Source organism: Neolamprologus brichardi, chromosome 14 (assembly GCF_056152115.1).
Source record: "Neolamprologus brichardi isolate AB-2024 chromosome 14, ASM5615211v1, whole genome shotgun sequence".
NCBI classification, from domain to species: Eukaryota; Metazoa; Chordata; class Actinopteri; order Cichliformes; family Cichlidae; genus Neolamprologus; species Neolamprologus brichardi.
In genome coordinates, this window is record NC_142117.1 from 37,015,094 (window position 1) to 37,038,632 (window position 23,539).

The 23,539-nt window shown below is 46.1% G+C and overlaps 1 protein-coding gene across 2 annotated transcripts in view; it reads right to left on the minus strand.

The window, feature by feature from the left end:
* Positions 1-1,726: 1,726 nt before the first annotated feature.
* The window catches only part of exoc3l2b (exocyst complex component 3-like 2b), a 35,672-nt gene continuing 13,859 nt past the window's right edge, over positions 1,727-23,539 (minus strand). For both annotated transcript variants that reach the window (XM_006801214.3, XM_006801213.3), the window contains exons 2-15: positions 19,987-20,484; positions 19,319-19,542; positions 10,966-11,228; positions 10,615-10,881; positions 10,388-10,506; positions 9,982-10,096; positions 9,717-9,827; positions 9,132-9,232; positions 8,500-8,616; positions 6,640-6,775; positions 4,679-4,801; positions 4,449-4,604; positions 4,113-4,234; positions 1,727-3,756 (exon numbers count right to left, since the gene is read on the minus strand). In XM_006801214.3, coding sequence (XP_006801277.2) covers positions 3,468-3,756; positions 4,113-4,234; positions 4,449-4,604; positions 4,679-4,801; positions 6,640-6,775; positions 8,500-8,616; positions 9,132-9,232; positions 9,717-9,827; positions 9,982-10,096; positions 10,388-10,506; positions 10,615-10,881; positions 10,966-11,228; positions 19,319-19,542; positions 19,987-20,447 — 2,604 coding nt within the window. In that variant the 5' untranslated portion in view covers positions 20,448-20,484 and the 3' untranslated portion in view covers positions 1,727-3,467. The remainder of the gene's footprint in view (positions 3,757-4,112; positions 4,235-4,448; positions 4,605-4,678; positions 4,802-6,639; positions 6,776-8,499; positions 8,617-9,131; positions 9,233-9,716; positions 9,828-9,981; positions 10,097-10,387; positions 10,507-10,614; positions 10,882-10,965; positions 11,229-19,318; positions 19,543-19,986; positions 20,485-23,539) is intronic.

Below are 23,539 nucleotides of genomic sequence, written 5' to 3' on the forward strand. Positions count from 1 at the left end.
CATGTTTCTTAGTGTCTCAAAGACAAAGACGTTAAGCTGTCTTTACAAAGTCGACTGCTCGTCTTTTCCCCTGCACACTGAGCTCTGAGGGATCTCTGGGATGCTCTAATTTCTTCTCGATCATGCTCTGCTGCACAACTTACCATCATGATGTACCTGAATAAGAAGTAAAGCACCTTTGTAGCCCCCAAACACAGGCTTGAGCCTCTGTAAGCCTTGAATGGTGCTCCTGGCACAGGCCTGGGAAAGGCTTGTGTTGTTTTTATGTTGCACATTCGTCCCGTGATGCTGGTTTTTAATCAGTGGTTAGCATTTGTTTGTGTTACTGATAAATTAAACCAAAAATGACTGTCATGCATTTATATTTACTTCGTTTTTGGTCAAATCTACAGTGGAGACTTTCTAACTTGGGTTCGGTTTCTTTGTTTGGGTCGTTGGTCTGGCTTAGTGTTTTCTTCGTGATTTGTAAATATGTTTGAATGTCACAGTTTTATATTTTTACTGTAAACCTCATCAGAGTATTTATTTAGCTTGAAATTAATGTTGACGCTATTTGATGCTAAACTCATACAGATTTTTATTTCATTCTGTAAACCCTGACACCCTGAAGCCCCGCCCACTTTCTCCACCAAAGTTAAACGCCAAAGATCACGTGACTCATTTCAGCCACAGCCTTCATTAAACTGTTAAAGGACGTTTTCTCGTCACATTTTCTTTTTAGGCGAATCGTTATTTCAGAGATAAAACTCGCTGTAATGTTTGAGTCATTTAAATCTGGACCAAAGCCAAGATGTAACTACAGTTCCCATGAGTCTTTGAGAGGATGAAGAGGCGGGGCAGTCACTGTGTCTTGATTATGTTCTTATGGTATTAAAATCTGTCGCTGGTATTTTTATTCTCTGTAGACTGAAACGCCTCACTAACACTTGTGACATATTTTACTCTGTGGATGGACAACGCTTCAATAAACTGCATCGAACTTTCACCCCGTCTTTGTTTTACTGTCAGATATCAGACAGGAGGCTGGTATTCAAAATACTCTCAGGTTTTTCTACTCGAGCTTTGTGGACTTTATAAAATGCCATCGTGCTCTGAATCTCATCGATCACTGTTTCTCTAGAGAACTAGAGTTATTATAGTAACCAACGTGCTCTGTCGCACATATTATTTGTTACTGTAACTTATACACGTTCTGTAACTTTGACGGTTATGTGCTGTGTTTGGTCCAATGACAGCAACAACATCATTATTCCATAGTGAACTGGTCAGCAGAAATAAAGCGGCCGCAGGCAGTCTGGATTCAAAGTAAATCCAAACTAAGCTGTACGAGCAGCTGAATCATCACCGATGTTTTTCATAGGCCTGCAGAGAGTCCAGTGAAAACTTCTCCAACAGATGAGAGCAGATTCGCTCAGAGCACATGTGACAGATGTGAAAGGGTCTGGAGAAGCCATGGAGAACAGTGCCTGGTTTGGTAGTGGGTCAGTGAAGGTTGTGGGATGGACAAACCTCCCCAGGCTAGGAAACAGCACTCTGTCGTCAGGTATTGGTATACAACCCTTGGACCCATTGTCAGACCCCACACTGGTGCAGTCATCGGCCCAGCCCGGCCTATTGTAGGCTCTTTACCTTAAGGCAGCTTAAGGCAAATGTTGTTGGGATTAATCCAGAACAGAACCTCTGGGTTCTGTCGTGTTTGTCCAGTAACAGACTGCCATTCAGAGTGAATGATCTGATCGGTTTTATTGTTATTTAAACTGATCTCTGTACAGAAAGATTCATTACATACATCCACATTTACAAAAGCAGAAGAGAAAAGCGGTTCTAATCTAAAACGTATCTCAGCTGAGAAATGGGAATGCAATAAAAGAGGAGATGAACAGTTATGGAATAATGGACTTCCTGCTGTAAGACCAAAACGCTGCAATGGAAGAGTACAACAATTAATATATGAAAGGTTTAGCGCCTAAGAGTTCACCAGAGTGAGCCCTCTGATTTCCCCACATCTTAACATGAATCAAATAAAGAATAAGACACAATATAAACGTCATCACACCACAAAGCTTTGACTCGAATCACTGCTTTAAATACAGTCAGCGCGACAGAGACTCCGATCATCGTCTAGTACCTGTGATTCAAACTTTTTCGTCATGTGCAACAAAACTAAGATGCTCATGTCGAGAATTTTCTCCATGTTCTGGGGTTTGGACCCAGACTCATATTTCTAACAAGGTCCCAGCCCATCCACATTCAGTCTGAGCTGCTGCTTCCAGTCTGTGCAGAAGGTAACGGGACACCTCAGCAGTCCTGATGGTCCGAACTGAACCTTCCTGTCCGCACAGACCCGGTCTTCCTCACCTCTCTGTTCCTGCAGGAAACTGTGAAAAACAGCCAATCAAAGAAATTATTTCCTGTCCTAACTCAGTCCCTGGGTGATTTAGCACTGATTCTTCTGCTTATGCAACAGTCATCAAATGCAGACATCCAATTTCAGTCCAGTTTCTCCTCAGCTCGCCATCATCCCTCCTCATCCAGCAGCGATTTCTGTCCAGGCTTCCTCTCAGCAGGATCCCTCAAAGGTAAAAAGTAAATAAGTCAAAGCGATTTAAAAGCTGATCTCACAGTAGAGTCCATAATCTTCCTCCCTTTGCTTCTTAAACACAAGAAAATAGAAACTTTGATTTAGACCATCAGAAATCAGTCGCAGTGGCACAGCGGTGAGGCCACGCGGTAAAAATGCTGCGACACGGTCGTATTTTAAATCCTGTCAGTGTCTGCGTCTACATCGTCAAAGGAGCTTGCAAAGAAAAGCGTCTGGACTTCTTTAAGTTGCTTGAAGACATCTCATCCGAGAAGCTTCTTCAGTTCTAAGGTCAAATGGTGGAGAGTCCCAGATTTAAACCTAGTGGGAGTTTCCCCCCACAGAGGGACAAAAGGACCCCCTGATGATCCTCTAATCGCCTGAGCCAAGGTGTGAAACTGGGTGTGGGTCCCAATCAACCAGGGTTTCGGGTGAGTTCATTGTGAAACCTGGCCCCACCTTATCATGGGAATTCCTGAGGTCAGATGGCCCAGGATGTGAGTGGGCGTTAAGGCGTCTGGGAAGGGAACTCAAAACTGGATTATAGATGGCAGACAGTTGGTGTCGTAAACCACCGCCTCTGTTCAAAGATGGTCGCTCACAGTGGACATAGATGCTTCTTTCACTCCTCTTTCAAACCATCTGTCCTCTCTGTCCAAAATGTGAACATTGGCATCCTCAAAGAGTGACCTTTGACCTTTAGATGCAGATGGACTGCTAAGTTTTGTCCTGTGGAGGTGGCTCTTCTATGTTGTGCGATGCGCTTTGCAAGCTCCTTTGACTACGATGACCTGGATGACTGCGAACCTTCACCGACACACTGCGTCTACATCGTCATGACTAAACTGTGTTAATAAAGTCATAAAAGCCACTGAAGCAGGACTCTTCAGAGAGCATCGTCAGGGTTTTCCTGGACGGGCGTTCGGGTTTTGCGTCTGCGCGGTCGCAGCGTGGTGAAGCAGGAAGAGGCAGTGAGGGCGATGCGGCTCAAACCGACGTTCAGGCAATGGACCTCAGAGGTGACCGGCACCTCAGCGAAGAGGGCGCGGTCCCGGGAGAGCGTCGCCGGGCCACTGTCACTGGTCTCGATGTCTTTGACGATGTTGAGGATCTCCTGACGCTCTGCCTGCCGAGTCATCCCTCTGATGTTCAAAATGGCTGACACGTGCTTCTTCCTGGAGGAGAGAGTGAAGAAGAGAAGAAGAAGAGTGAAGAAGAGGTGTGTTTGATGTGGTCCACGTTTAGAAAGCACATGTTCCTGAAGCTGCAGGATTATCTTAAGACTTAAAGAAATTGTATAAAATCACCATTTTTGTCTTTCATTTTCTAGAAAGGTTCCATGTGGGCTTTTTAAAAGTGAGTCTAGCATCCAGCCAGAGTCTTGAGTATTTATAACAATTAACAGTTTCCATTTTATGAGCACCAAGGATCTGTAAGCTGCCAGTAAGAATCAGAAGAACAGGAACAGAGTAGGTAGAACAAGACCAAGAAGCAGAAGAAGATTTCCAGCATTTGGCCAAGGCGATGTTACCTGATGTCTGGAAACTCTCGGACCAGAACTCCGACCTCCATCTGGATGGAGGGGAGGTCCTCCAGCTGGATGATCTCAGAGATGTGACACAGAGCGCTGTCCAGCCAACCGGAGGACGACTCCTAACAGACGGACAGAGGAAGACCCCGTTAGGTTACGTTGTTAGGTTTGACTTTTTCTGCTTTCAGCTGACGACGTAACTGAAACATCGATCTATTCCTCAAAAACTAAAATCCACTAAAAGCTCAGATCGGAGCCCCTCGAGGTTCTGCACATTTCTCTTACACTGCACCTTTTATCTGTTTTAGCCTTTGACCTCTGACCTCCAGAACTCACCAGGTCTTTGAAGAGGACTTTGATCTGGTTGCCTTCATCTCTAAGCCGACCAGCCATCCTCTTCCTCATCTTCATGGAGGTGCAGATGATCCTGCCTCTCATGACTGAGCGGAGGTACTCCGTCACCACTCGGCGGTGGATCTCCGACACCAGCAGCTGGGAGAGAGGTGGAGAACATGAGCAGCAGCTCCAGCATCAACCGTCCACTTACTTGTTTTGGATGTGTGTACCTGATATGGAGGACTATCCATCTTGCTGTATTTCTTGAACGCCTCTTTGATGAGAGCCTCGATCTGCTCATATGGCTCCGTGTTGGTCAGCCACTTCCTCTTCACCAGGCGCTCGAAAAACGGCTGAACGGAGACACAAAGTGGGGAGAAGTGCAGATGAGAGGAGCCCTGCAGCGTTTTCAGGTCAGCTACGTTTCATAGCAGATGTTTTCTCTCTTGCTGCATAAGTTAGCATTAATACCAAATGCATTTACACAGGGACACATCTTTGTACAGCACAGAGCGATAAAAAAGATGAAAAAAGTAGTTATCATTAACCAGCAGAGGGATTCATAGTCCACCTACCCATGTGTAAATTTACAAGACAGGAACTTTAATAATCTGAGACTATAAAACTATTAATAACCTAAAAAAAATAAACTTGCAATTTGTTGCAAGAATAATCCAAAATGTGTTTTTTAAAACATTTAAATATAGTTTAAAAAACAAACTGAATTAAAAAGCTTCATCAAAACTGCCTCAGTGCAATACAGAGACGGTAAACTCAGCGTGCTTCTGTCCCATAGGGGGCGCTCTCAAGAGTTTTCCATTCGTGAGCGTTAGGAACTTCACAGCACTATGAACCACTTTATGGCATCTGCAATTTTGGTTTGGGGCATGAAGTGAGCAGCAGCCTCCTGATAGCGTTCCCTGCAACCACCACAACCAGCTGCTTCTTCTCCACACGTGGAAGTAGAGCAGGGCGATATGAGCAAATATTTATCACAATATACATTTGAAAATATATGTAACTGACAATATAATTGACACTATACAAAATATTTTACAACTCCACAACTTTACTAGTGCAACAAAAACAACATCAATGTATTTTCACTTAAACAAGCAGCTGTTTTTATCTGCATTAAAGTTACATAAAAATGTAACAGTGCAAATGCAAATTCCTCGCTGACAGTTTAACCAAAAGGCATTTCCGGTGGAAACTGGCCGACATATCCTCAACATAACCATGTATAATATCCACAAAACTTAAAAAGAGGTTATACACACACAATACGGTAATATTATGTTGAAGCACAGTACGTATCACTCCGCGAGGCTCCGCCTACGATAGCCGTAATGCTTCGACAATCCATCAAGCGGTGCAGCTTCGTAGCTTAGCAAAGTCGTACTGAAACATTTGACAGATTTTCGAGCGCCGTGTACATAAAATTATTTCGAGGTCAGTAAACACAACCAGAGTTCATACATAAGGCACACGGGATTATAAGGGGCTCTGTCGACTTTCAGAAAAATCAAAGGATTGATTTTAAGTTTGCCGTATTTTCCAAACAACACGGTAATAACGACGGCCCGCTAGCATGCTCTACCAAAAATAGTGCTTTGTTGTGTATCTGACGGACGAAAGCTAAACCAGTTCCACCACTGAAGCTGCAGCATTTTTACAAACCAGTTCAGGTTCATCTGTTTCATTCAACGATCCACTTTCGTCCTTCTCATTCTCCGTCGCCGCCATGATTTTTCCGCCATGTGCGTATGAAAGCAAAGGCACTGCGCATGCGCGTTTTACCCAAATTCTATCACCATATTTCATTTTCTTATCCTTGCCCAACATTATACCGGTATTACCGTGAACGGTATGATATGGCGCAGCCCTACGTGGAAGCTTCTGCTGGGGTTTAACTCCTAACATCTAACCATCCTGGCTCGATGGCGCTCGTTTCCAGTCAGCAGAATGCTAACGCTTTATAGGCAAAATATGACACAAGTGTTTTATTACAGCTCTGACTCTTAATTGAAGCTGGATTTTAAAAACTCAAATAAAATGTTGGTTTTTGTCCGGACGGAGGTGCAAATTATTATTTATGTGGCTGCATTTGGTCTATTCATCAAGGACCATCTCAGAGTTTCTTTGTCTGTGTGTGTGCATGTGTGTGTGCATGTGTGTGTGTGTGTGTTACCCTGATGTGCAGGTAGAGCCGGTCAGACAGCACTTTCACTCCCTGCTGGATGATGTGATCCAGAGACTTGTTGGCTCGACGTAGAGAGTCCTCGCTAACTGACGGATCACACTGAGCGCAGCGCTGCACGAAACCTCTGCGCGCACACGCAGAGACATAAATTAATTCAATTTAATTAAATTCAAATGTATTAATTTTGCACCAAATCACAACAACACTCATCTCAGGGTGCTTTCTTTTGTAAGGTCAAGAAACAATAATACACAAAACTCCAACAATCAGACGGCCCCCTATGAACAAGTGCTTTGGCGACAGTTGGAAGGAAAAACTCCCTTTTAAAAGGAAGAAACCTCCGGCAGAGCCAGGCTCAGGGAGGGGGGGGGGTCACTGGAACATAAAACCTGCACATAGCGAATCAGGAGGCCTTTCATTGTTTGGCTTTGTAGTGTGTGACCCAGCCAGTCGGTCCAGTCATCATCTTCTTGTGTTTGTATTTCACCCTCATTAACTCGCCCTCTCACTTGCAAATTGGCTGCTAAAGTTTCGCCACACAAATAAAAGCCCAGAGATGGTGGAGCATGGTGGGGCAGACCCCAACCAGCTCACCGTCTTTATCTTTCACAGCTTTGTTTTGTAAGTGTAGGTCGAGTCTGGCGTCACCAGCAGTCCCGTTTGTACTATTTTCCTTTGTGAGCAGCTATATTTTCATTATTAAAAGCTGGTTGAACTGCCTCAGCATTGGGACGCTGTGTTAGGTTCCTTTGAGCTAGAAATTTAGGCTCCAAATGTTGGTTTAGCGTCCTTGAAAGGGAGATAAAGGCTGAGGTCACCTGGAGTCAAATGTGAAAACCCTCTGAGGTTAATCTGTGTCTGGGTGGAACCGACAGCTTCGTTCATTTCCACGGGACATTGCAATAATTGCTGGAACAGAGCCATCATTATTGTTATGGGTCAAAGGATCAGCTGTTAAAAAGCTCTGTGGATCCACGAACCCATCTGGGAACAATAAAGGAAATGAAGGCGCCGATTCTGACGAGCCGACAGAGGGTTAGATCTGTAAAATATCCTTATTTCAAGTTTGGTGTAACAAAAAAGGCAAACTGATCATTCTCTACAACGATAACATCCAGCACGTGCTTCGCATTTAATTTCTATATCATTCTAACTGAGCGCTTGGTCCAGCATTACTTTACAACATTTCAGAACTATTGCACCTTTAACTGCACTGTGTTTATCAGGTTATTTTAACTTTAGTGTATCTGGATGCAAGAACACAGATAAAGGACAGAAACGTGTCCTCTTACATTTTAAAACAGCTTAAAGGTACTTTCAGTAATAACTGTCACCACCAGGGGGCAGTGTTTCATCAGTGTGTGTGGTGCTGTTATTTAAATTATTTTGCTTTAACCTTTTAATTAGAAATGTGTTCTTAAAGACTTGGCTCATTAAATAAAGCTTACACTGATCCACTTCGCCCTCTGGTGGTTCAAACTGATATTACATGAATGTGCCGCCATAGTTCAAATTCAGCTGCTAAAAATGAGTGCCTAATCCTAACCCTCAGCCTAAACGTAACCATAATCATAACTGTAACCGTGACACTAAAACCACAGTTTGAAAAATACCTTCAAACTTGTGGGGACGACTTTGTCCCCATAAGTGACTATTGGTCCCCACAAAGATATGTAAACATGTACATACACATGCATGCGCGCGCACACACACAGTGATGATGTTATAGTTAATATTTAGAGAGTTAAACTATATTTAAACACAGGAATGAAAACAAGCAGCACTCGACAGAGTCGGTGACAGTTTGTCTCACAGTTCGTTCGCATATTGAAGAGCTTGTGTTTGTACCTGAATGGAGGGCAGCAGTTGACCAGGGCGATGGTTCTTGACACGTATCCATCCTGGTGGTCTCCGAACATCCCGGCCTGCATCCCTTCATGGAACATCTCAACTTTCCGCTGGAAGCTAAAACAAATAAGCCAGAATGGTCTTTCAAAGCTAAAAAAGCTAAACGAAAGCATCTTACAGCTCAAGGACGTTTACATTAGATCACATTCAGATCACACAGATGTTCAAAGAGTCCTTTCCTGCTGTATTAAAAGAACCATGGCACTGCTGTAGCTGATGTCTTAATAATCAGCAAAAACAATTGAAACAAGCATGAGAAACATTTGTAAATTATCAACTACATACGGATTACAATGGGACTGAATCATTTTGAACTCGTGTTTGATTTTACTGCCAACCCTAAAATTAAAAAAATGTATCTTAGAAAATTAATCTTAGAGCGTTTTGTTTTATTGTAAATGGTGTCTGAGTGATTGTGACACACATCTGCTTTGCTAACTGCTATTTCATCAGGTTGTTCATGTGGTTTTATTATTGTTTGTTTTTTAATGTCAGCTATTATTTCTGTTATTTATTTGTTTTTTAATAAGCTAATGACTAGCTTACTAACATTTATTTTGAAAAGAACGTACCTGTACAGGAAGTCAGCAAGGCCGTTGATGCTGCACTGCGCCACTCTGGAACCTAGACTTCTGTTGATGGAGGCCGAACGCTCCAGATCGGCCTGCAGCCTCTAAAAACATACAGACGGTACGATTGTCACACACCTCAAACCTTTAAAAACAACTTTATTTGTCAGAAACAGCTTTCGTCATTTACTCGACAAACATACTCGGGTGAACGGCAGACAGAAATGATTTGATTTGGTGACTGATGTGCACCTTTAAGCTACACCTGCTTCAGCCACTAGAGGGCAGCAGCTGCTTTCAGTGCAAATTTAAATGAAAGAGAGTGTGTGTGTGTGTGTGTGTGTGACAGAGAGAGAGATGAGGAAATGTTTGATGTTGACTTTGGCTGCAGTTGAAGGACAAACCCAGAAAACAATCAGCGTACGAAATGCAGCGGAATAGACCTTTATGTAACACTTCACTCTGATTATATCCTGTATTTAAACAGACAGGAAACGCTTTTCACGGCGGTGCACAGACTCATTCACGCAGTGTGTGCAGTAGCCATAGTGACGAAGCTGCGTGCGGGGGCAGCAGGTTGGGGGTTACCTCTATGACCGTCTTGGCCAGAGTGATCTGGTACTCCTCGATCTGCAGCGTCTCCATCCATCTCTTCTCCTCATCGTCCAGGACCTGACTCAGCTCTGTGGTCACTTTAGCCTGTGCAGGGAAGAACCGGGCAACAAATCACTGACAAAGCACTGACATCATGCTACTTTTTTAGAAGTGTGTACAAAACAGAGGTCCCTGCTCGGTCAGCCTGGTTATACGGGCCACTGTTAGTAAGCTAGGTGAGAATATGTGTGTCTCTCACCCGGACCGAGTTAAGACAGTCGAGCTCCAGTCTGTCCACGGTCTCTGACGGCAGCAGAGGACTGAGCTCAGAGTGGTTGAATGGACTTGTTATGCATACAGTCCCCAGAACATCCCTGAAACAAACACACACACACACACACACAGACACACACACGCACACATGAGCAACCTAAGCAGCAAGCCTGAGTCCACACAGACTCATGTGTATCTAAACCTGATGCTCCATCACATCTGCAGCTTTTATGTCGCCGTCTTTGGGTTTATTTGTTCTTGCACATCATTAACATACTTTCAACACTGAATTTCAAGCAAACTTGAGGGACAAAACCAATCGAGGGTCACTCTGGTTTCAGGTTCGTCTGTTTGTCCTGTGTAAACGGTTCAAACCTGAAACATGTGCGTACCTGTTGTACATGTTGTGCAGCCAGTCCAGCAGGGAGTAGATGTCTGTGATCTGCAGCTGGTTGTCAGTGATGGTCTTCAGTTGCCGTGCAACCGCCTGGTGGTAGCTCTGTACGTACACCTGAGAGGTCAAAAGGTCAGAGGTTAGAGTGCTTGGACTGTTTACAGGCTGCAAACATCGATTCCATTAGGTCAGCATTTGTGTATTTGTATCCAGGTGTTGACTCACCTGGAAAGGCTGGTACTCTTCAGGATAGATGGACACCGCGTTCCTCTTGGCGGCCCCCAGGTCTTCTACCACCTGGGTTCGGAGCCGGTCCAGGTACTTGTTCAGTTCTCCGGCTGTGAACTCGGCGGTCTGAGGCAGAGAGTCGTCAGCCGCCTCCTCCACCGCCTCCTTCCACCTCTGCTTCAGGCGGCGAGGCCTCGGGCCTCCTGGGGCCGCTCCCTCGCTGACTTCCCAGTCTTTGTCAACTTGCTCCTCCTGCTGCAGCACCTGTTAGAGCGAGAGCACTTTGACGTAACTCGAGTATTCTTGTGTTCTTCATCAGTTGCCATGGAGACAGAAGAGTTCCCTCACCTGGACCACCAGACCCAGGTTGGGCCCGGCTGTCGGAGACTTCAGGGACTCCCTGACCACGGCCCACAGCTCCTTCTGCAGCTCCTCGTACAGCAGCTCCACATCCTTCGCCTTCCTCCGCCCGCCATCTTTGACGCTCGGGCTCGTCGCGTCCTCGGGCTGCATCGCGGCAGCTCGCTCGTTGCACTCCTGCTCCAGCTCCAGGATGTGGGTGTCGGCCAGGAGCAGGTCCCGCTTCTTCACCAGCTGCAGGATCTCCAGGACTGGAGGAGACAAAGGAACGTTAAGACGTCATCCACCCAAATGTCTTTGGGAGGATGTTTGGCATTTCTCCGTGAAGAAAACAGCCTCCTCTACCTAATCACATGAGCCAAGGTTTCACACCTTGGCTCATGTGATTAGGTCACTCTGGTCTCTGTTAGTACATGACTTAATAATTGATCAACAAATTGATTTACTCTGCCTTACAGAAACCTGGTTGCAGCAGGATGATTATGTTAGTTTAAATGAATCAACACCCCCGAGTCATTCTAACTACCAGAAATCTCGAAGCACAGGCCGAGGGGGAGGTGTGGCAGCAATTTTTCACACCAGCCTATTAATCAACCAAAGACCCAGACAGACTTTTAATTCATTTAAAAGCCTGATGCTTAGCCTCGTCCACCCCAGCTGTGAAACTCAGAAACCAGTCTTACTTGGGGTCCTTTTGTCCCTCTGTGGGGGGAAACTCCCACTAGGTTTATATCGGGGACTCCCCACCATTTGACCTTAGAACTGAAGAAGCTTCTCGGATGAGAGGTGAAACGTCTTCAAGCAACTTAAAGAAGTCCAGCTTTTCTTTCCAAGCTCCTTAGACTACGATGACCTGGATGACTGAGAACCTTCACAGACAGCTGTAACCCTCGTGGTGTCCTCGGACCAAAAATGGTCCTTAGGTGAATGTCAAACAAGCATACGGGAATCCCGAGGACATTAAACCGTCACCACAACAATGATTCAGTTCTGATGCATAGAAGAAGACGACCCACTCCGACGGTCATATTGGGGTAAGACCAAAGTTGCTAACGATCCTAAACTTTCACTCATCAAAGCTGGACCCTAAATACTCCAAACATTAATACACTTTATACGATTGACTGACGTGAAAGGGCAATTAGGTGAGGAGAGCAGAAGGCTTCGAGGTTCAGGCTGCGAACATGTTTGTTTCTCACTCTTTAAAATGTCTGCAGGAGTGATGTCATTGAGGGAGGCTTCGACAGAGCTGCATCACGCTTATCCGCTCTGACAGGCAGAAAACGAGCGTGGAACGGCTGTTTGTCTGACTTCAACCAAGACGTGAAGCTGCTGCTGCTGGTCTGCGTTCACTGCTCGGCCCTGTCTCGCGGTTAATAATCATTTCTCAGCATAAACTCTTAAGACACGATTAGGTCAGAAACTAAAGTGTTTGTCTCTGCTCTGATTGGTCACAGCCCGAAGGTGGAGCAAAAAGTGTCCATCACAGAGGATACTGCATTACTGCATGTGTGATTACAGGGGAAATATGACTCAGTTATTCATCACACACACAGCAGGACAGGAAACTCGGTCTTCTCCTACATCAGTTGTTTCATCACAGCAGACGGCTTCTCCAGGGCCACTCTTTCAAAATAAAAGCCTTCTGTGTTTGTTTGTGTGTGGAGAAAGCGAGGAGGATGTGAGGCCCTTCAGATGTGCTCAGTGCCGGCAGAGGAAGAGATGACACACACACACACACACACACACACAAACACACACACAGTGAAAGCCCAGAGGAAGATCATCTCTATAAGCAGAACAATGTGAGCGGAACATCCCCACTTTGAACTTTTGTCTTTCGTTGTTTTTGGGTCGACGGTGGAATAAAGTTTGTAAAAACTGCAGCAGCGATGAGGTCAAAGGTCACAGGGAGGGGGGGGGGGTTGCTTGTCAAATGTGTGTCTTTAACTTCAGGGAGACTGAAACATGAACTCTCTGAATACGTTTTGCACATTTAAGTTATAGATGAGGAAATAGTGGATTTCCTGCCTGACACACACACTGTGATCTGTGCACTGAGGAAACCATGGCACAGTATCCTTTACTGTAAACTTGCTCAGCTGCTGCGCAAAGGACCTTTTGTTTCTAGATCTTACAGATCTAGTTTAGACTTTTTAAAACACCCCACTCCCCGAGAGGAAAAGTCACAGCAACGAACAATCGTGCAGAAATGGATCCACGCGCCTGCATTTCCCCATAAAACGTCCCGTCTGCACTGAAACGTACAGTATGAGAATAAAAACGTCCTCATGATACAGAAACATCCCAAAAAATGTCCCAACAATCAACTACAGTCCAAAACTTAGTGGGTCCTCATGTGGATGGATAATTAAGAATACACACACACACACACACACACACACACACACACACACCATGCCCCCCCTCTCAAACACAGCTCTCATTGTTCACTTTCAGACTTTAGAGGAAATCTTTTCCAGCTGGATGCACGAAGCCCCACCCCCTCCACCCTCTTCCTCGCACCACCATGACCACCTCCATCACCGCCCCGCTCGTGGTCCTAACCCGTTTAATCCACGTCACAGTGCACTGCACAGCACATGCTGGGGATGAATGGATCCCAGAGTCAACGCTTCTTCACCACGTTTGGTTCAGACACGACTTCGACCAATCAAACATCTTCATTTCTCCCCACCTGTGTGATGTAATAAGGTGAGACAGGCAGAAAATGTAAAACTGAAATATGATGAGTTTTTTGTTGGACACAACCATTCAATGCCTGACAGCGATAAAAACGATGCTGCCATTGGTTAAATCGAACGCTGTCCTCCTATTGGTCCTCCCACTACTCTTGATACCAGCCTTACTGCCCCACGGCCATTCGGGCCCTGAACGCCCCACAGCTGCTGGGGCTCCAGCCGTGAGCGCTAAATGTTAATTGTGTGAACGCTGTTGCCGATGTGTCCACATTAGTGATGCTGAACGGCAGACGCGGCACATATTTTAAGATGAAACATCTGCGTGTTTAGTTTCACTTACACAGATGTGAAAACACGTCCAGCTGCAGTCTGGCTGCTGGACGGTGAAACCCGGTGAACCCCGCCGAGGCGAAATCGAAGCTGCTTTTATATGCGCCTGTCGTTTGGTATTTAATTAAGTTTACTCCTGTGCTTTTCACGTGTAGTGCTGCACGTCTGTCTGCATGAACAGTAGCAGTACTGTGTCTGTGTATGTGCAGCGTAATCTGAGCTGCGTTTTCACATTTTTCTCCTGAGCTCCGGCTTCAAGCCCACGGTCACTGAAGACACGACTCAGCAGCTTCACAGTCAAACGAAGAGAGTCGTGTTTCTCTCAGACGCAGAGCTGAGCAGCCACATTCAGATCAGACCGCCTACTTCCTGCAGGCCAAACCTTTTATGACAGCTCAGGAAACAACTGTTGTGTATTCAGACAAACTTTATTTGAATTCAAAAAGGTTGCTGCTAATAAATAAAACTATGATTTCAGCAACAGTGTGAAAGCTCAGTTCACTCTCTGTCTGAAATAAGCAGGTTTAGCTTCTCCCTCTTGGACATGGCTGTCTTCTGATTTGCTGCCCCTCACACACACTGAACAGCAGGTGGGCGGGGCCTTTGCATCTGACATAGCCATGCTAGAAACATCCTCCCTCTGTGAGCTCACACAGATCCAAGAGTTGAAGGAATCGAGGGAAACTAAGTGCTTACAGCAGCCTGTGCTTTGGGCTCACACACACTCACCTCAGTACCTTTATTCATGTTTGACATGAATATCCAGCAGTGCAGATACATCCCCGGAAACAAGGAAAAGCTAAAGAGATCCAATTTGGACAAGTAAAGAAACAAAAATGGAAAAAGGAGAGAAGAAAATTTTGATCTATCGTCAGCCTCCGTGCAGATTTCCTGTGAAGTTTCTCGAGGTTTCCTGTTAAAAGTGTGTTTGCTGGCAGAGCAGTGAAGCCACTAGTGTCAGATAAGCCGCCCACTGCGGCCACTGACAGGAAGTCCTCCAGCAGCTGATAGTTGGTCAGCAGGATGGTGCAGCCACTGAAAAACCTCTGACTGTCCTGCTCCAACCATGAACACATCATTATAAAAAGCAGGGTCGTGACCACGACGCGTCTCGTGTCCTAATTTTAGATTTACTGCTTTACTTTTACGTTAGTCTTTTATTTTCTAGACTCAACTCTGCACTTCCTGAGGCGACTGGAGAAGGTGCGCCTCCCTGACCCAACCTGAACGCTTTCCACAGAGGCGCCATACAGAGCGTCCTGACCAGCTGCATCAGTCTGGTGTGGAAACTGCCACGCGTCCGACCCTGTGCCGACCGCTGAGTGCGTCATTGGCTACACCTTGCATTTGGGAAGCCACTAGCATCATGGCTGCTTCACTCTTCCACTCTGTTTACTATTGTATTGATTTAGTCTCATTCTTTTCTAAGCACATCTTATTCCTGTGTAGTTGCACTTTGATCCAGGAGGATTTTGTCCGTGTACATTGTTGGGTTGACAATAAAACTCGACTTAAATTTTACCCTAAAATATACATAAACTGGAAGAATAAAAGAGAACAGAAGTCAATGGCGTCCCTGCGACGCTGCCAAATATCAAAGAAAAAACTCAAACTAATGAAACGAAACGTCCACCAATCAGAACCTCCGTATTTAAAAAAAACATGCTGAGTTTTAATCTCGTGTTCAAACGTGAAAGCTCGCCTCGTGAACCGTTTAGTGTTTGTGGATCCAAACAGCTTCACCTCTGAATGACACCTGAGCATCGACTGTTTGGGGCTTTTAAGGCTCATTAAAGTGGACTTCCTGTTTCATATTTCACCTTCTTCTTGAGGCCTGCAGCAACACGCCGACAATCGGCCGGCGGAGCGCCGTGCAGCGGTAACATGAGCGTGGATTAATGAAGCACACACAGCAGTTTGTCAAGGGTAAATTCCATGAAGGTCTTTCATCACTCTCCGTCACTTCCAAGAAGTAATGAAGGCGCGTCACTCCCCTTCGTGAGGCCTCGAGGATTTTACTGACCCCTCCTCCTTCTGCCAACTACTCGAACCCTTTGTGACCTTCGCTCCAATCACCGTTACTACGGTGACCGGACTGTCGGCGAAGAAACAAAGTGTGGTAAAATATATGTACAGTAAAGTGTAGCACGGTGTAGCTCTGTGTTCACTGAAGTCTGATTCAAACTCGTTCAGCTTGAACTTTAAACTCCAGAGTTTCAGAAGGCGAACGCGCTTCGACTTTCTCGATCTCTGGAAGAACCAAACACAGACCGTCCTCGTCCACGTGACCAGAAACACGCTGTAACCGTCCTGGAATGACAGAGAGGTCAGACGACCTGCGCAGAGAAGAAGAAGAAGAAAAAACCACAGCGCCCGTGACCTCGGTGTTTATGTCCGATAACTGACGTTTGTCAGGTTGACGTGACTGCAGCACAGCAGGCCGAACGTTTTATTTTACTGAGACAAAAGTTTGATGCTGGGACCTAAAAATGTTCAACTTGATCAACGTGACGATCTGTGAGCCGTTGTTCTTATCTAACGAAGGCGGTGAGCGTTATATAATCACAGAGGGCCGAAGATCAGAGGCGCCCTGTTCTGATGCATACCTGCTGTGCAGCTGCAGCTGATGCACATCTGCCAGGTTTGCATGCTTAGATAAAAAGCCAGCACGCATGAAGACAACAAACCAAGAGGACCAGCGCTGAGACCCCAGCACGGCTCAGACTGCACCTGAACTCAGCACAGGAAATCATTAAGCAGCAGGTCAGCAGCGCTCTACTGTTTTCACTGGATCACCCCTCAGAGAAATGCGGCACTTTCTGCTGCGCTGCATTCAAATTCTTTGGACGCGACAGCCAAGCACAGGCTGTGTGAAACTGTTTTAGTGCCTTTGCTCTTCCTCAGAAAGCAAACTCGTTTTGCTACTTCAGCCGTGACGTTTTCAAATCAGTGCAACTGCACTTTTCTGATCAGGAGCCTTCAGGTTTAAGGAAGTGCTCCCACAGATCCAGACTGAGACTCTCGAGCTGCTCTGCGGCTCCTTTTTACTCGTGCAGGTGTTCAGTTTGTGTTTGTGCTCGTCCTGATTTGTTCGACTGTTGCTCTGCAGATGTTTTATTGCTCGATGTTGATCGGCAGGTGTTTGCTGTCTGTTCAGACAGAAGCAAAGGTGAAGTCCTTCTTTCTCTCAGCCTGACCCGGTGCAGCTCTGTCTGCGTTCTGTTTCACTGCCAAACAGGATTATGGGAGTCAGGACCATTTGTACTTTCAGAGACAAACACACTCAGCGGCAACCTGATCCGCTGATACGGTGGTTTAGCAGCATCTGAAAACAAGCCCGCACCTGAGCATCCAGAGCTCTCTGCTCACCTCAATCTGAGAAGCGACTGCAGGTTCTGCTTCTGTAGATGATGCAGTAAATTCATCCTCAGGTACCAAACAAACAGCACGAGCTGCCGATCAGCAGCTAAAGTCAAACACAGACATGTCTTCCTCCTCTCACAGCAGATGGCCCCGCCTAGGGCTGCACGATTAATTGTTAGAAAATCGCGATCTCATTTCCAAATGACAACGATTTAAAAAAAGAAAAGAAAAAGAAAAAAAAAGACGACGATTGTACCGCATTTTGATCCTGGACGTAATCTGCATGAAAACAAGCGCTCACTCTTCCTGCTCAACAAATGACAAGGGCGGAGCCTTATACCACGTGATACAGAAGCTGGCTGCTAAAATTGGCAGGGAAAAAACAACGGAGAGCACGTCAGGGATGACGAGAAAGTGACAGGAGAAAATCCGTCCCGGTCAACCACCCAAACATCAATAACGGGAACCTTATACAGCGCTTCCCTATACACGTCAAACTCCCGCAGGCACAAAGAAATTACGGAGGCTATTACTTATCACCTGACCAAAGATATGGCTCCATCAACACTGTGCAAAACGAGGGATTTAGGAAAATGATCAACACCCTAGACAAACGCTACACAGTGCCGTCCCGCAACTATTTTTCTATTGTTGCACTACCTGCTCTATACACGCAGTGTCGAGCAACGGTGGAGACGCAATTTCAAGCAGTACAACATTTTGCTGCAACGACAAAACGTGAGACATTTATTGTTTTTATGTTTATTTATTGTTTTTATGTTCAGTCTCAACTGTTACGAAGTTGATGTGCAGTTAATAAGCGCAATAAATATTTATACTGGAAAAGAAAATCGTGAGAGAATCGTGATCTCAATTTATGCAAAATCGTGCAGCCCTAGCCCCGCCCCTCCCTGAGCCTGGTTCTGTCGGAGGTTTCTTCCTGTTAAAAGGGAGTTTTTCCTTCCCACTGTCACCAAAGTGCTGCTCATAGGGGGTCATATGATTGTTGGGTTTTTCTCTGTATGTATTATTGTAGGGTCTACCTCACAATATAAAGCACTGGACTGAGATTTCAGCCTCAAAATCCCAGAATTCCACAGTGCAACACGTTTCATATCACTGCGATTCCTTCTGCCAAAAACATTCACTGATTTCTAAACTTCACGAACGAGAAAGTAACTGCTGATGAAAACAAACACAGTACAGCAGAGAAGCCGTTTGACCATACAAACAAGGGTGTGGAGGAACTGAGCACACACACACACACACACACTCTCTTGAATCATTCATTACCAAATGGCAGCGTAAACAGGGTGTGATAAACAATAGACGCCCTTACGAAGTTTCCATGACCGGCCCAGTACTTATGACATTACACACACACACACACACACACACACACACACACATTCCAGTGTTACAGCATCTCAGCGTCACCCACTTGGCCGTGATATCACCTTCCTCACCGACCCTCTCCATCCATTGATTTTCAGCGTCCGTGTTTAAAATAGCCACAGGCTGCCAACATGCGCCGATCAGATCTGTGAACGGGACGATAACCCCGCTAATGGAAACATCTGGAGACAGAACATCTGTGTTTCGTGTGCAGCTTGCAGTAAGTTAAAGGATTCACTGTGGCTGATGGTTTCACTGGAATCTGAAACCCCAGAAACAGCTGAGAACAAAAACAGTTGTTCTTGGATGGGTGGACTTGCCAACGCATCTGTAGTTTCCTTCCACCGGCACAATGTCCTGTCATAGTGGTGACACTGGAAAGTGTTTAGTCTAACAATAGAAGCTTTTAGCTGTGGAATCGACAGGAAGTGACATCTGAACCATGACTTAAGCGTGGTATTTCTGATAGTGTAAACTTCAACCTAATATAAGTTTTTATATTTATAAAAAACCAGTTTGTGTCTCTGCCGTGCTGAGCCAGGACTTCTTACCTGACAGTGGCTCTCTGGGTTTAACCTCCTCCACCGGCACCGACTGGTCCTCGGGACCCTGGGACGACTGGTCAGTCATGGACTCCTTCTTCGTCTTCCCCAGGCCCACCATCCTCATGAAGGACACGCGGCGGCTGGTCGAGTCGCCCTCGCTTTCCGAACAGTTCAGCTCACCGTTTGCAAACAATTCCTTACGGGAGGGGTCACGATATTTTCCTGCAAACCTTTTGTGAAGACAAAAAGAGAAAGGTCAGAGACTGTCACGAGTCCAGCAACTACCCCCCACGGGCCAAACTCCGGGGTCTCTACCCATCCAATACCCACTGACACTTTTACTTTACTAATCTCATAATTTTTGTTTGTATCTTGAACTTGGAACTTAAGACCTTGCCAAAACAAAAAGCTTATCGTTCCACCTCGTCCACATCAAGGCCTCTAATCCCCCTTCCCCTTGAGCCACGTTACACTGACAGATTTTAATTCCTCAACCGTAACAGATCCCTGTAATCTCCTGTCTAAACATTCACAAATGCCCTTCCAAGTTCTTACCTTCTATATTGAATGTCAGTGTGAATCCTCTCTCCCGTCTATTTGATTATTTAATGGTTCATTTCATCCTTACAAACATTCATAATCTTTCATCGCCATTCCTCTAATCCCACGTTTACCTGAGCAGACTTCCTTCAGAACTCCTCCTTCCTCTCTTCTTCTTCTGGGAAGGTGAAGGTGAGGGCGGCCCTTGCAGCAACCCTTGTGGGGAGAGCGTGGCGCTCTTTCCCGACATCCTCAGGTTCTTCCCCAGCTTCCCGAGGCTCTTCAGCGGGGACATGAACTTGAAGGAACCCTTCACCGAACCTCCTCCGCTTCCTTTTTTCCCCTCGTTGGCCTCGTTCTCATCCTCCTCATCCTCAAATGGGTTGCGGTCCCTTGGCACATCGCCGTCCAGCAGGGAGCTGCCGGGTGACCAGTGGTTGCCATGGCCCCCGTTACCATGGATACTGTCGTCATCATTGTCAAAGGGGTTATGATGGCGGGGCGTGATGTTGAGGCTCATCCTGCGGATGAATAGGGCGTTGTCTAGAGTTGGACCGCCTTTTAGGCGCACTGGGAGGTTTTTGAGGATGGGCATGATGGAGCTGGGGGAGGGGGGAGAGGGAGGGAGAGACCTGGTAAAAGAAGGAAGGGGAGAGAGGCGTCAAAGCTTCATAATGGTACTGTTGTGTTGTTATTGTGCAAAACCAGATTCATCTACAAACATCGTCACAGTTTTCATCATGTACAGGTCAGAAGTTAGAGGTTTGGCTCCAGAGCCCCCGCTGGTGTGTGAACACCAGAGTCTGCTGTTTGTGTCTCACGTTCCTCGTCAGAAAAACCATCACACAAGTCCTGTTCTCACAGTTACTGACGTATAAGCTATGGATCATTGCTGCTGATGCACTGTAATTAAGAAAAACATCGTAACGCGCTTTGATTGATATCAGCGCAACAAGAAAAACACGTTTCCGCCCCATCACAGCGTCGGCCTCAGCAGAGGTCGTTTAAAGTCGACTCGAACGAAGAAACTGGGATTTAAATTAGGAACTCTGAACTCTGCAGTTCACTGGAAATAAAGAAGGACACCGATTTTTTAATCACGATTAAATGTTGTACTGTGGACATTTATGTGCTTTTCTGTGCAGAGGAGTTTTTTTGTTTCCTGTTCTCATGCTGTCCTCCTGTAGCCCAGCATGAGTAGAGGTCTCTTTTTTTCCTCTTGAACTTTCCCATTGTAGTGTATATTTCAGTGGTTTTTCTGTAATGCAACCGTTCTCTGACTTGTATCCCCATGTGATGTCTGTGTTGTGTGTGTAAGGTCGGGGGGCGGGTTCATTCCACTGCAGGGCAACCTGCCACTGCATGTGGCGAATAAAATTTGAACTTGAACTTGAACCTGAGTTTATTCATCAATTTGTTAGTTTTACTGGAAAATTACATTTGAGGTTCATCTTTTATTATTTATTATATTAGTTCTTTATCTTTACAATATGATAAGGATGCTTACTATACTAATAAAACACCAATAAAAGTTTGAGGCTGAAAATGAAAAAGTTCAGAAGATTTTATTTCGTTTCATCAGGATGAATAATCGCCCACGGGACACACCTGAAGGACACACCTGAAGGACACACCATGTATTTAGTGTTTGAGCTCTGATAAGACTCCACCCTGACGTAGGCTGTCGGTTACACTCTGACAGCTGCTCTGATAACGCAGAGGTCACGGTGTTGTGATGGTCGGTGACCATGGCAACACATCTGCCTCCTACCCGAAGATGTCCGAGCTGTCAGTTTGACCTTGATGTGGAAGATTGGTTCGTATGCATCATAAATATAATCACATGATAAAACAGTAATAATAACACACTTCGTTTTAATGTGGACTCTGATGGTCGCCACACCCACACGGCTGAGGCGCAGGTTCCTTCTTTTTGGCTCAAACTCATCGCAGACTTTGAAAACCTGCGTGAAACTGCGGGGAAGCCTCCGACAGACAACAGGAATGACCCCGTAAACAAGCAGGCAGCGTCGGATATATCTGGACAGGCGTGTGGCGACTCTGGGGATAACAGCTGATATTTTGGGGCTTTCGATGCAGCCAGCGGACGCCCATGCCGAGACTTCCTCTTCCATGTGCCGGTATTTGTTTACAAATGCAGGAACATTTAGAAAGGCTGAATATTTCATTTCCACCCAACGAGAAAAAACTGTCAGGTCTTTACGCTGAGACGCGTTTTCAGAGCCGCCCAGTGTTGTGCTGATTTGCAGACTGTCAGAGAACAGAAGATAAATTGTTCTTCAAAGATAGCAGGAGGGTGAAGGTGTTCTGACGCACATCAGGACACACCTGACTATCACAGATGGAAGCTACAAACAGGCCGCAGGTTTGAACCTCTTCAGGAACGTTTTCAGAATGCTCTAACACAAATCAAGCTCTCCGATTGGCCGGCAGGGGTCTTCTGAAATAATGTCAGCAGTCTGAGGCGCCGGTACGCCCGGCAGCAGAATGACGGAGAGCAGATCCTGTCGTAAAGCAGCTAGTGTCACATGTTCCCAAAGCCATAAAGCCTGAAGACAAAGACTCATAAACTCATAAACATTAACAGACAGCAGCTCGGTAATGATTCATGGGAAACCCTGTAATGATTAAATGTGCCCTCGACCAGCGCGGCACTTATTAATGTCCACTCTGTAAACTCCACCTGCGAGCACGATTTTAACACATCTGTGCTGAAACATGGACACACACAGGACCTTAACTGCAGGAGAGGATTTGATCCCAGATTATCAGCCAACCTGGATGCAGTCTACAGGAAGCTGCATCCATAGACTGCAAACAACAGTCCTAACATTCACACCACTTGATTTCTCCGTGTTTGACCACCCCCCAACGCTGGTCCCCCTGCCAACCCGCTCCTGGAGGTCTGGAGGCTACACCCAGGCCCCGCCTCGTGGACCCAGGAGTCCTCGCCTCTGCCTGTCACACTATCGTTGTCCTTTCCGCTCCTATTGTTTGTGTCCAGAAGCTTCCGCGATGCCCTGCGACCCTCTTGAAGAAAACAGGCTGTGTGCAAGCGCCACTGGGCTCCGCATGGGTTTCCTGAGCCTGCCGCCAGGGCTGCTGGGTATTTATGGAACCAACACCACTGAATCACTTCCCACTTCACCCTGCTGTGTGTGTGTGTGTGAGAGAGAGAGAGTCTATTTCTGGCAGCAGCGGCGTGTCCTGAGCTGGTGAGACTGGAAACCAACAACATGAACAACATCCGCTCCCAGTGCGCCCTCACAGTTTCCATCACTGACTTTAATGCACAGACGTGCGTTCAGCGACGAGTGTACTTCCTAATTCAGCTCTTTAAAGTCTGTCTGTCCAACTCAGAACACAGAAATCAGCGATGGACGGGAGAATCGAGCAGCGCGACGTTTTCTCACAATGCACTGGTTTGATTGGCTGGCCCACATGAGATTGAAGCTTTGGAGCTCTGTTTGCGGTCACCTCCATCATGCTGCTTCACCTGGTCTCACAGATGAAGCACGGTGTCTGACGCTTGTTTTTGTCTGATTAATGTCACTTTATTGTTAGGAGCAAAAACACCAGCCAATCAGATTACAGCTGAGTACAGATTAGATGTTCCACCTGCCATCCAAGCGTTCATCCATCACATCCTCAGAAACACGCCGCTGC